This window comes from Patagioenas fasciata, chromosome 3, assembly GCF_037038585.1.
Source record: "Patagioenas fasciata isolate bPatFas1 chromosome 3, bPatFas1.hap1, whole genome shotgun sequence".
NCBI classification, from domain to species: domain Eukaryota; kingdom Metazoa; phylum Chordata; class Aves; order Columbiformes; family Columbidae; genus Patagioenas; species Patagioenas fasciata.
Window position 1 is genome coordinate 113,592,070 of NC_092522.1, and position 12,189 is coordinate 113,604,258.

The following is a 12,189-nucleotide window of genomic DNA, read 5'->3' on the forward strand; positions in this document are numbered from 1 at the left end:
GTGGCAGAACAAGCAGCTGACCAAAACTGGGGACCTGTATCACAGAGCCAGAAAACTGGTGTCTTGTTTCTCCAAATCTGATGATAGAAAGGGTTATTTGTGGGTATATTTGTGTGGCTCTTCACTCATGTATTCTCACATATGTGCAGACACGCTCCATTTTCTGTAGTGTTACATCCGCATTACTGAAAACAACATAGCTAGCTTTGGAGGATGGTGCTCAGATTCACAGTTCTCTCTGCTTCCATCTCTGTGTGGTGCCAGGTCCAAGACCTGTAAAGCTAACACAATAAATACAGAAAAGTTGCTATTGCATAAAATTTGTCATTTAAAACCACCCAGTCTTTACCCATTGAAGATGCTTTTTTTGTGTGTGTGTAAGTGTCCTTGAGTTAAATATTAATGGGTATAAGAATCCAGGTGAAAAGAGTCAAGTAAAAGCACACTTGGATAAATTAAGAGAACCAGAAGATGCCTTATGCAGCTACTTAAGGTTGTTACTATAGTTGCTGAGAATCTTTAAGGGTCTCCTGGGTCTTAAGAAAAGCACAACTGCAAAGGGTAACACAGTTCAAAAGAGAGAAGAGAAAAGGGGGAAATAAACAGGCTGCTTAAAGATTAAAACAAATAAAACAGTCTGTTGTTTCACTTAAAAGCCATCTGAGTTGGAGCTAGAGAAATAACTATTAGTATACTTCAGTCTCTACGGGATTTAAATTCAGATTATGCCAAATTAGGTCAATGTCGTACATGAGAATAGGGGAATTTACAAAGAAAAGGCTGGGACAATTGTTCTAAATACTATAAATTGCAAACCCGTCGTTTAGTCAAAATGGCTAATTTCTGGGACATCTGCATGTGCAATTAGGCCTGTGGCAATTAACTGAGAGGTTGAACTCTGCCACATTTGTGCTAAGTTTACCAAAATGAGATCTTGGCAAACCTTCAAAGTGAGTTTAGAGCAAGCAGTGTGCTGCCCTTAATTAACAGCTGTGTGAGTCCTTGCAGCAGGTTCTTGTAGTTCGGACAAGATGCAGGGCCTCGAGTGAGCAAGCTCAGCAGCAACTTGCAGCCTTGGTAGAGGAGGGATGTGCAGAGCCTGAGAAAGGAGGATCAGCTTGCTGGAAGCACCCTAAGAATTGGTGGCCCACTTCCACCTCCAGTTACATCTGTGCGCAGCACCATGCACTTCTCTAACAGCCGTGTCCTGAAGGTGTTGAAGCATTTCTGGCTGGAGTTTCTAGTGCCGTGGGATGTAGCATTTTGTACTTTCTGATGACTGACCTTGAATACTGTGTTCAGTTTTGGGCCCCTCATCATAAGGACATTGAGGTACTAGAGAGAGTGCAGAGGAGGGCGATGAAGCTGCTCAGAGGTCTGGAGCACAAGTCTGATGAGGAGCGGTTGAGTGAACTGGGGCTGTTCAGCCTGGAGAAAAGGAGGCTGAGGGGAGACCTTATAGCTGTCTACAACTACCTGAAAGGAGGTTGTAGCATGGAGGGTGTTGGTCTCTCCTCCCAAGTAGCAAGTGACAGGATGAGAGGAAATGGCCTCAAGTTGTGCCAGGGGAGGTTTAGATTGGATATTAGGAAAAAATTCTTCCCGGAAAGGGTTGTCAGGCATTGGAACAGGCTGCCCAGGGAAGCGGTGGAGTCACCATCCCTGGAGGTGTTTAAAAAGCGTTTACACGAGGTTCTTAGGGACATGGTTTAGTTCTAGAGTTAGGTTATGGTTGGACTCGATGATCCTGAAGATCTCATCCAACTGAAATGATTCTATGAGTCTATGAATTTCTCAACTTTGTACCAGCTGAATGCTGCAATGAAAGACACCTTCCTTCTCAGTCTTAAGGATGTTTGTGCACCCAAGTCATGTGCAGTCTTGGCAAAGGTGTTTGCTGCCAGCCCTCGTTGTTCTGGTGGGCTGGGGGCTGGAAGGGGTGAGGACAGACAGGGCAACACCAGGGCCAAAGGGGACAGGGACCAGGAGGTGGGTCAGGCAGAGGCCTGGTGCCACCGGTAGTGTGGCACCGTGTCTTGGCCACACACAGACCAGGAGGAATGGTTAACTTTGCTCCTGCTCAAGAGAGGTTCCCATGAAGGAAGTTATATAAATATATTGATTCATTAGGACAAAGCAAACTGTGTTCTTCCGAGGAGAAAGAAGCTTCTCCTTCAAAATAGGGAAAGATGCCAAAAACAATAGATTAATATGAGGAATGGGTGGTGTTATGGACTAGAAATCGATGCATTCAATGTGGTGCTGTCATTAGAGATAGATGCTGTACTGGGAGATAAAAATGGAAATGCTAAGCTTGGCTCATGAAAGAAATTATTCATCACTTTGCAGTTCTCTACAGGACAAGTTAAGTACTGTCTGTCATCTGATAAAAAAATAACTGAAAGACATCTCCTGTCATGAAACAAGCTGTAGTAGAATTGGGAAAAAGTTTAAGAAAATGGTTTCTCAAAAGATATCTCAAAGGACAGGTTTGGTAAAAGGCCAAAGGACCTGGAAATACCTCAAAGGGCCAACATGAATAGTAATGAAATCACAGTATTTTTCTCTACGCATATGCATATTTTTTGTTTCTGTATGTTTTGTGTTTAGTTTTTTAAATGTGTATACAAAATATATATAACAAATGTAGTAGATATCTCCAGAGTTAACAGTGATGAAATATAAACCATGTATTGTTTATCAACTATGCAGTAAATATATAAATATACATATACTTACAGGTATATACATATGTGTAAATATACAGGTATATAAAAATTGCATTTGTTTTTCCCTTTTGGTTTCATCGTTTTTTGAGATCAAGTGTGTGGATTCTCAGGTAGCTTCCTCCCAGTGGAACATCTAATGGTGTACTTTACCAGCCTGTCTGTCCACAGGCTTGTACCTGTGAGGAGTAGCTGCTAATGTGGGTGTCATATCAGAAGAGATTTTCGAGACAGATAAAGAGAAATTCTGTAGACATTACGAATCTGTGAAAAATTTTTCTTAAGTTCAAAGAAAAAGTGAAGTCATTTTTTTCAGCCGTAGCATAAAGAAAACTAGAAATTACCTAATTTGAAGGCAAATGAACAGTCTGTCTCTTAGGCTTAAGACTTATACATGAAAGAAGAATCTGTCTTCATAGCATCTAACATTCAAGCGTAGCTTATGTTTTTGGTCACTAGTGAACGTGTGAAGCTATGTTTGACTAAACACAGCAGTGAGTATGAAAAAAGTGATGTGTTTGAGCTTTGTTGCTAATTCCAGTTTAAAATGTTCACAGCAGCTTGACTAATTGTATTAATTTATTTCTTCTTAAGGCAGAATGGGGAAGCAGAATAGCAAGCTGGCCCCTGAGGTGATGGAGGATCTGGTGAAGAGCACGGAGTTCAATGAACACGAGCTAAAACAGTGGTACAAAGGATTTCTAAAGGACTGTCCAAGTGGTAGACTGAACCTTGAAGAGTTTCAGCAGCTCTACGTAAAAGTAAGTTAAGTTCCTATTATGTGGCTGTCGAAAAAGTTGCAAAGTGATGTAAAGCAACCATATGGTCAAGAGTTGCCATTTGTTTAAACTCAGGAACACCTTTGCTAGGAGCAGCAGTGGCGAGTAGAGGGCGATAAACCGCAAGTGCTGCCCTCATCATCCCAGTGATTTGTATCACTACAGTGACCAGAACCAAAAGTTTAGGAAAAAAAACATGCTTTACCCTTTCACCTTTAAAGTGTGGTTGTGCTCCCATTCAATAAACCGCGCTGTACGTGTGTAATACCACTGGAATATAAATGGTGTGACTGCTGGACCTACTAATCTAAAAGACTGTCCTTCTTTTGGTTTCAACAAAAGTGGTGGTGTTTCATGGCAGCATGCCCTGCAGATAAATTGTGCACTGTGCAGAACGGATTTATTTCTCTAAATTTTAGGTGTTGTCTTCCTTTTTTTCCCTACTGTCCCTTTGCTCTCATTATATAGGAAAGGAAAACCAGGCTGGTTGGTTTATTTTCTTCTTATTTTTCATTGTTCTATCAAGTTGAATGTAGTATTTTCCTTATATTTATTATGTATTTATTCTGTAACAAGAAGAGCATGGGGGCAGCATAAGAAGTATATTCATGTTACGAAGATAATTATATTTTAATTCAGAATTGAGTGTCTGCCTAAAGGTCAAAGACTTCAAAGTAATTTTAATTAGGAAAAATATTGGATGGCGATGGTGAACAGTAGGATCGGAACAGTTCATAAATACAATGTGAGGCTGAATAAAAATAAAAAAGCCTTTCAAATATAAGTAGTTAATATTGAGCACACTGACAATTTCTGCAGACAAGTGGGCCTGTCTTTATCCATAATGCATGCTAAGGTCCTTTCTTAAATTTCTTCAGCCTAGAACCAGATCACATTTCAAATTATTACCTGGCCTCTTTTTCCTTCTAGTGAATGATCTAACAAAAAACATTGACTCCAGCTTATGTAATGAAGCTTCTGTCTTCATATTTCAATATTTATGGATCAAGTTGTTGCCTCGCAATCCTTTTCTTAAGAAACTACTCACTTCATAATAGCTGTTATTTTCAGATGAATGAATTTTTACTGCCTCAGATATTATGCTTGTTATTGACTGATAATTTACAGCTTCCATTTTGAATAATACTCGGTGCACATCCACCAAGATCAGACATTTGATCATTTTTCTTGTGTGTTTCTGAGACACTATGCTGGTCTTTACAAAATATGAGTTCCAAATAAAGTACATCAAGTGTTTAACCCTTTATAAATAATTATTTTCTTTTTGTCAAATTAATTACAATAAAGAGGGTTCTTTTATGATTTTGTGTGTTGTGGGGAAAGTTATCTTCTGAAAAAAGCTTGAAGCTGTTAAGGCTTCTTCCCTTTAAAGTGGCATTCAAGTATTCACAGATATTTCATAAGAGACTTTACTCTTGGAGAAATATCAAGAGAGTAAATTCAGTATTATATTTACAAAAACGGTAGCACAAAACATGATGTGAAGTGCACAGCAGTATTTTGCTCTTGAAATTTGGAGACAGTTCTGTTGTCTTATTAAGCTGCAATATGTGGCTTTTAGTTTTATGGCCTCATATATTTTTAGACATGCACATCAATTAAGATTGTCTCCCTTGCTTTGGTAGTTATGGGTTTTGAGATCTTCTCTGTAATGCTACTGTCATATATTTAGTCCACTTTATTGTCATTCTATATATAACGTCTATACGCAGGGCGAAATACTAATTTTGCAGAGGAGAAATACAATTAGCAGTACTAAATCCAGTGCTTTACTTCTCCTTCTGTCACAGAAATGTTTGTAAAATAATGGCCTTGGGCTCTTGGAGGAGGTAATGGTCTGAGTGCCGTCAGTGCTGGTGGCTTGGGCAGGTGCCAAACTCTTTAGTGACCAATGACAGAATCCGAGGGAATGTCAGGAAGATGTGCCGGGGAGGTTTAGGTTGGACATTAAGAAAAGGTTCCTCACCCAGAGGGTGCTGGACACTGGAACAGGCTCCCCAGGGAGGTGTCACAGTCCCAAGCCTGACAGTGTTCAAGAAGAGACTGGACAACGTCCTCAGACACATGGTGTGAACTGTGGGGCTGTCATGTGCAGGGACAGGAGTTGGACTCCATGATTCTTGTGGGTCCTTCCAACTCAGGACATTCTATGATTCTATGATTCTCCTGTGTAGGACACTCTGCCTGTAGGCAAAACCACAGGTGCCATCTTTCCAGGAGGGGCTGCCAGCAGGAGACCCAAATCTTTCTGATTACATTAACATCATTTCAGTTCCTTTAATGCATATTCAGGGTGAAAATGTATGAAGTGTATATTGATTAATAATTCCTCTACGTGTGCTTATAGTTGGGAGAGGTGACATTTTATCTGTTGGTCTGAACTGGATTGTATTGCAGAAAATTACCATAAATAAATATATTTTGAAAAGAAATACAAGCCTTACTTTCAGTTCAGATTTACATTTTCTTAAGATGACACCGTTTCTTTGTTCATGAGAGTTGTGTGGTCATTTTTTATGTGGATTGTTAAAAAGGGTCTTGGTCTTCTGACTAAAATGCGAAGAATGCTCTTCCCTTTTACTCAGACACAATAGAAAATATCCTCAGCTTAAAGAGCAGAAACATTTTAGGTTCTATCAGGAACATTATTTTGAAGTGAATTTCTTTCTTATCTCCACTTGCTTCACTTCCATCATAGTTACAGTGGGATGCATAATCTTGGATCACAGAAACTGCATTTTTTGGGGTGAAACTTAACTAGAAAACGTGTCCTGGAATCACACCTAATGTGCTGCTGTGTCTAATGCCTGCTTATAAGCTAGACTTAATCTAAAGTAAAACATCCAGAATATGTGTGATGTGTGGATATCACATCCTCAGCACTGAATCTTCTACTCTACGTATTTGCATCAATCGTACTGTGCTGTTCAGTGATGTAGATGAAGTTTGTATTGACTAAAGGGAGAATTACTCTAGTTTGGCTTGGAAGCCTTCCCTGTTGAAGTTTCCATTATGAATACAATCATGCAGTGCTTAAAATAAATAGCAGTTATACAAATGGACTCTGCAACGCTGTTAGTGGAAGTGTCTATAAAAATATTTAGTCAAGAACACCTCTTTTAAATAAAGAGCTAATAGACGGAAATATACTTTCTGCTGTTGAGTATTCATCATTGTCTGCAATCTAACAGGTTCATTAAAGCTATTAGTACATTTTGGGGTGGATAGATTCTTCTAGGGATCCAGAATCTGTGGCAAACTATTAGAGCTCATGTTGCTGAATAAGGTGAATGCTTCAGTAGGTTTTAAAATAGTTTATTGAAGAATTGTTTATATATGATAAACCCAGAGCCACAAAGAGACCTGAATGCTGAAACACCAAGTTACCTGCCCTGACAGTCTGCACAGGGCTTGGGAGGGGGAGAATTTTGTGGACACCATTCTGAGAAAACTGAAAATCAAGCCAGCACATTGTAAACAAATTTGGCAAGGCAAAATCACAAGGTAATGCTCAAGACAGGAATTTATATTAAATTCTACATTTCTCCAGGGTACATGGATCTGTTTTCATATGGGAATTGCATCTTTCAGACCTCTCCTGCAGAGCACTATCTAGGACATTAGAAGTCAAAGCAAAATCAAGTGACTGGAATCCTTTTTCTTTCTCTCTCTTAAGTAACGAAGATAATGCGAATGCTCATCTTTACCACAGCAGTTTAAGCACTCATCAAGCTGTAGGAAACTCTGAATCAATTATCATGTCCCTGTAGATTTTTAATTTGCACTGCTCACCCTTTCATTGCTCTACCTGTGATGAGATTGGCCCTTCTGGGCTGCTGACAATATCACAATTAACCTCTTTTTCTGGAGGAGGTAATGGTAAGTAGCATCAGACAGGCTGGAACCTGCAGTTTCCATCTTCAGAGTGAATATCCTAACTGTTAGGCTTAATCCCCGCTTGCTTTCTTCATTTTCCTTTTTTCTATCCTAAAAGTCCTTAATTCTTTTATTTTACATAAAACATCATTAGCATTGTGGGCAGAGAGCTGAAGGAATTAATATGCAAAAGTGTCATTAAAATAAAATATACCAATAAAACATTCTGGACTGTTCCTATGGTTTTTTAGGGTTTCTTGCAGTCTAGAGGGCCAAATACATTTTTCTTCAGATCTTTTGAATTCACTTGGTTTAAATGAATATGCCCTAGAGTGTCTAAGTGTTCATAATCAGTGCTAATGTTTATGCATGTTTATTAAGTGGAAAATAGGCTTCTATATTGTGATACTTCTTGGAACTGGGTCACTGAACATGAAAAGCATATCCTTTGGATTAATAACAGAAACAAGCACCTGGTCCTTTAACTGAAAGGGCAGGATTGGGAGTCATCATGATATAATGCTGGCATTAAATAATGTGATTTGCTTTGTGAATTTATTACACATTTCTTATTTAGCTATGTTTTGTGGGTTTACAGAGAAAGTTTAAATAAATAAAAAAAAAGTCATGCCTTTTGATTCATTACCATCAAATGGTTTGTCATATTTTTGGCTTCTACCTCATATTTCCTGCCTTGAAGGGAAATGGTTTTGAGTCCTTCAATTTAATATGTGTAGAACAAAAGAATCTCAAAAATCCATTGCAATTTAAGTGGGTATATTTGAAGCCTCTTTTTCTCAATCCAAATTTTCAAGGCAGACCAGCATCTTTCTAAAGACAGCTCAGTGCTCCTCAAACTGTCAGGTTAGAGCTGCATTTCAGGCTTTCAGTGGCTGTGAAGAAGTGGGATTCCAGAGAAGCACAGCTGTGTTTGCAGATGCCCGTAACACAGATGTGGTTACACTGGCAGAAACTAATTTTCCCCAGATCATCTCTTTTAACTGGAAGAGCTGTGCTTGTTTCACAAGTGCAGTTTGGCCACTTAAGTTCTCCCTATAGTAGGAGTACATTTTAGCTATATTATACTAATACTAGCTATATTATATCTAATATATTTAATATATTTAGGTATATTATACCAATCATATATAGCTAAAAATCTACAGCATATTTTGAAATCACACATTATAAAAAATGCTGATGTACCTCCTCATACAGTGATTTTAGCCCATGTGGTTACCACTTCCAGACGATCACATCTGGAGTGCTCGCAGTCTTCTGGACAGTATGGCAGCATGTTTGTTGGATGCATCACCTAAATTTAACTGCAACATAGAAAATATATATATATATGTATTTATTTATAAACATGACTCTAAAAACTCCTTAAACAGCTTCATAGTATTGCTGTGTTCTTGATTTTTTTTAAACTGATACAGAATAACAAAACTATTATTGTTACATTAGAACCAATTTGAAATAGTATTGGATGCAAACAAGTGAAACAAGGAATAGCTGATCTGAGGACCCTACAAGGTAGCTCTACACTAACATACAGAGACAAGCAAACAGGTTAGAAGAAGTAACAGTATTGGCATCAGTGGAAATTTGCTTTGTGGGCGTTTGTGGAACAATCTACAAGGTAAAGATTCTTAATGCTATCCTTAAACACTTGATACAAATCCTCAGATTTGAGACAATTACGGTAAAGTCATTAGGAACAAATGCTCCTAAAGAGGAAAAAACCTTTCACCAGAAGTACAGTGAAAGTTCCTGTGAAAGGAAAATTAATATAACAGAATCCAAAAGGCAATATGCTGAAAAGCAAATGTATTTGTGGTCTGGCATTATCACAGGGGAGTGCTTTTCAGGATGAAGTAAATGTTTAGTGCTCCAAAGCTGTATTAAAATTGGGTTCTGATAACTTCAAAACCAAAAGAGATCGCAATTGCTTTTCATACAGGACTTGGTTAAAAAAACAAAAGGCATGGTCTGGTTGCCTGGATGTATTCCATGCTAAACTGCTTTTGCCATTATTCATCCTTCTCCTCCATATAAACATGAATAGGCAGGTGCTGTGCCAAAATGCAGGTCTACTGGAAAACCACATAAGAGGCTTATTATATGTTTCAAAAAGAAGCTGAGATTGTCATGCATCAATTTTAAAACAAAGGGCCAGAATGCTTCTTACATATAAAACCCAAATCAAACAAATCCCAAAGGCAGTGTTAACTTTGAAGCCGACTTTGAATGATTCGGGGAAGGGGAGGATACTGGTAATATGCCCTTCTGCTGCATTTCTGTCTCTGCACTGATCCCAGAAAAAATAATGGTTTGGACTTAATATCATGTTACAGACCATCTTCTAAAATCTGTTTTTAGTAAACAGAGCTTTAAAGATCAGCAACCATGTTGAAAAGTAAAATACAGTAAATAAACATGGATTCTCATTTAAGCTGCAAAGTAAAATGAAAATGCTAATTTTCAGAAGAGGACCAGCACACCAAATAGTGAATTGTTCTGAAAATACAGCCATAAATCACAACATTGGATACTAAGAGCCTTTAACAACTTAGAATGGGGTCAGTTTAGATTGAAATCCTAATGTTACAGAAGCTAATAGGAGTTTTCCTTCCCGATCCTTATTCAAGCACGTAGGACTACTCTGAGCTCTTGAAAGTGTTTATCACTTTGAGCCCCAAGTCCTGTGAATTCTGGTACAAGCTCCATGAACATCCAGTTCTACAAACTGGATCTGGAGTCTGCAGAGCATCTCTCATCATGTGTGAAGAATGTATTCATTGCTAGCTGTCATTTTAAGGCAGCAGTTATGTAAAAACTAAGTCAGTATGGAGGAGTGGTGACAGTAGAGGTCCTGAAGTTAGTAGAAAAACAGTTTCAGAGGCAGAATAGGACAAGTCCTTTTCTTTTTGCAGCATTATGGCTAGTGGCTAGTTTTAAAGGCTAAAATATATTTTTCTTTGCTTCTGTTGCAGAGCACATAATGGCCCATATCCTCCAGACGATCTCTGGAGACTCTAAACCTAGAAAATTAGGAAGTCTGACAATTCTAAGAGATGAAATCTAAATAGCTAAATCTTAAGTGCTCCAAATAGCTTGTGGAGTGCCCAGACTTGTGGGATGAATCTTCTTGATGCTTGAACAATTCAGTAACATGCTGACACCCTTTGCATGAGAGGCAGGAGCGATGGTCACATGAATCCATAAAGCAGTCCAACTGTCCAAAGGCATCTCCAGGGCTTACAGAGTCAGCAGATGTGTGGGGATGTGAAGGTTTAGTCAAAACCTCTCATTATTACCGAGTATTGAATAGTTCTGTAATTCTGTGGTTGTATGTGGTTCCTGGAGACACTCTAAACTAACATGAAGTCCAAAGCATTGAGGAGAGCATGTCCGGCCAGGGCAAGATGATCCAGCCAGGATCCAGGAGATGATCCAGAAATGCTTAAAAGCCTCACCATGTACATGTATGCGCTGGTTTCCAGCATAGCCCGATAAAATAATCCAGGCTGGGTAAATTTTCCAACAATAACATGCAAATTACTTTTATTTCATCTTCTATTTTGAAGGAAGCTCACCAGTTCAAGAAACTGTCACGCATTTTTATAAGAGACCTTGTTCCTTTACAGCTCACCTTTGCTCCATGTTGGATTCCTCAGAGAAATCAAAACAAGTTTGGGATACTGTAATTATTTCTGTAGCGGAACACTGAGTTCATTAATGTGGTTATGACTTCCCTGAAGGGTACTACAGAAGGAGTGGTGCAGTTTGGATGGAGAGAGCCATTGTGAACATAAAGCACCTCAAACAAAAACAAGCAAACAAACAAAAAATGTGCAAAAAAAAAAAGTCAGAGCCAAGTCCTATAACTGTAGTGGTGTTCAAGTTTACTACAGTGCTTGTTTTACCATTGTTAAGTAGTCCTCAGAGCAGCTGTTGAGACCGATTAGTGGTTCATGACATTTACCCAACCTGTTTGCAAAAGTCAAGTGTTCGGGATTTCTTTCCTTCTGAAACTTATTTCCCAGCTCGCTTCATACCACCTCAGTGCTTTTCTTCTTATCACAAGGAAAGGTGCTCAAAAAACTAGTCAAAACCCTTGAGGATGTGCAGTGGAGAGGAGGAGTGGTGATACTGCCTTTTTTTTTCACATATATTCTCTTCTCTTGCAGGCTGAATAAAATAACCATGAATGGGGCATATATTATATATGGATAGTTGAGATACAAAAAGGTTAAACCACTTGCTTGGTGTCTTTGCCAAGGATAGGGTTGAAATGATACCATGGGTCAAAATATAAATGTCCCTTTATTTTAATTATTTGGAGTGAGATTTTTTTCCTACAGAATGACGTAGGATGGGGTTTCTTTGACTTGCTGGGTTTGTGCATGCACATTATTATGGCACTTCTGGCCAGACTTTAATCAACTGTCTGCTCTAGATCTACACTATGAACTGCAGTCTATGGTAAAGCTGTGGTCACGTCTTAGTGGAAACCTGTATTTTAGGTCTTCAGTAACTTTGATTTGGAAAACCAGATCATCCTAAAACTTTTCCTGAAGGCTAGTAAGTATGTGGTTTTGTTACTTAAGACAAAGTGAACAGAGGTCTTTCAGGGACTGTAGCTTGTCACATTTCTTGAACTGTAAACATTTCTGTTTGTTTAAAATGTAAAAAAAGCTGTTTGGTATTACTGGGTTCCTGAAGGAGCCTTTGAAACCAGGGCATGTCATTTCAGCACTGGAGGAAACTAAAATGATATAAAG

General features: G+C 38.6%; 1 protein-coding gene across 6 annotated transcripts in view; it reads left to right on the top strand.

Moving 5' to 3' along the window:
• Positions 1-12,189, top strand: part of VSNL1 (visinin like 1) — a 93,977-nt gene that overhangs the window by 37,040 nt on the left and 44,748 nt on the right. For 4 of the 6 annotated variants that reach the window (XM_065835541.2, XM_065835542.2, XM_065835543.2 and 1 more), the window contains one exon: positions 3,321-3,487. In XM_065835541.2, coding sequence (XP_065691613.1) covers positions 3,326-3,487 — 162 coding nt within the window. In that variant the 5' untranslated portion in view covers positions 3,321-3,325. The remainder of the gene's footprint in view (positions 1-3,320; positions 3,488-12,189) is intronic. The other 2 variants (XM_065835546.2, XM_065835545.2) reach the window with 1 other exon arrangement.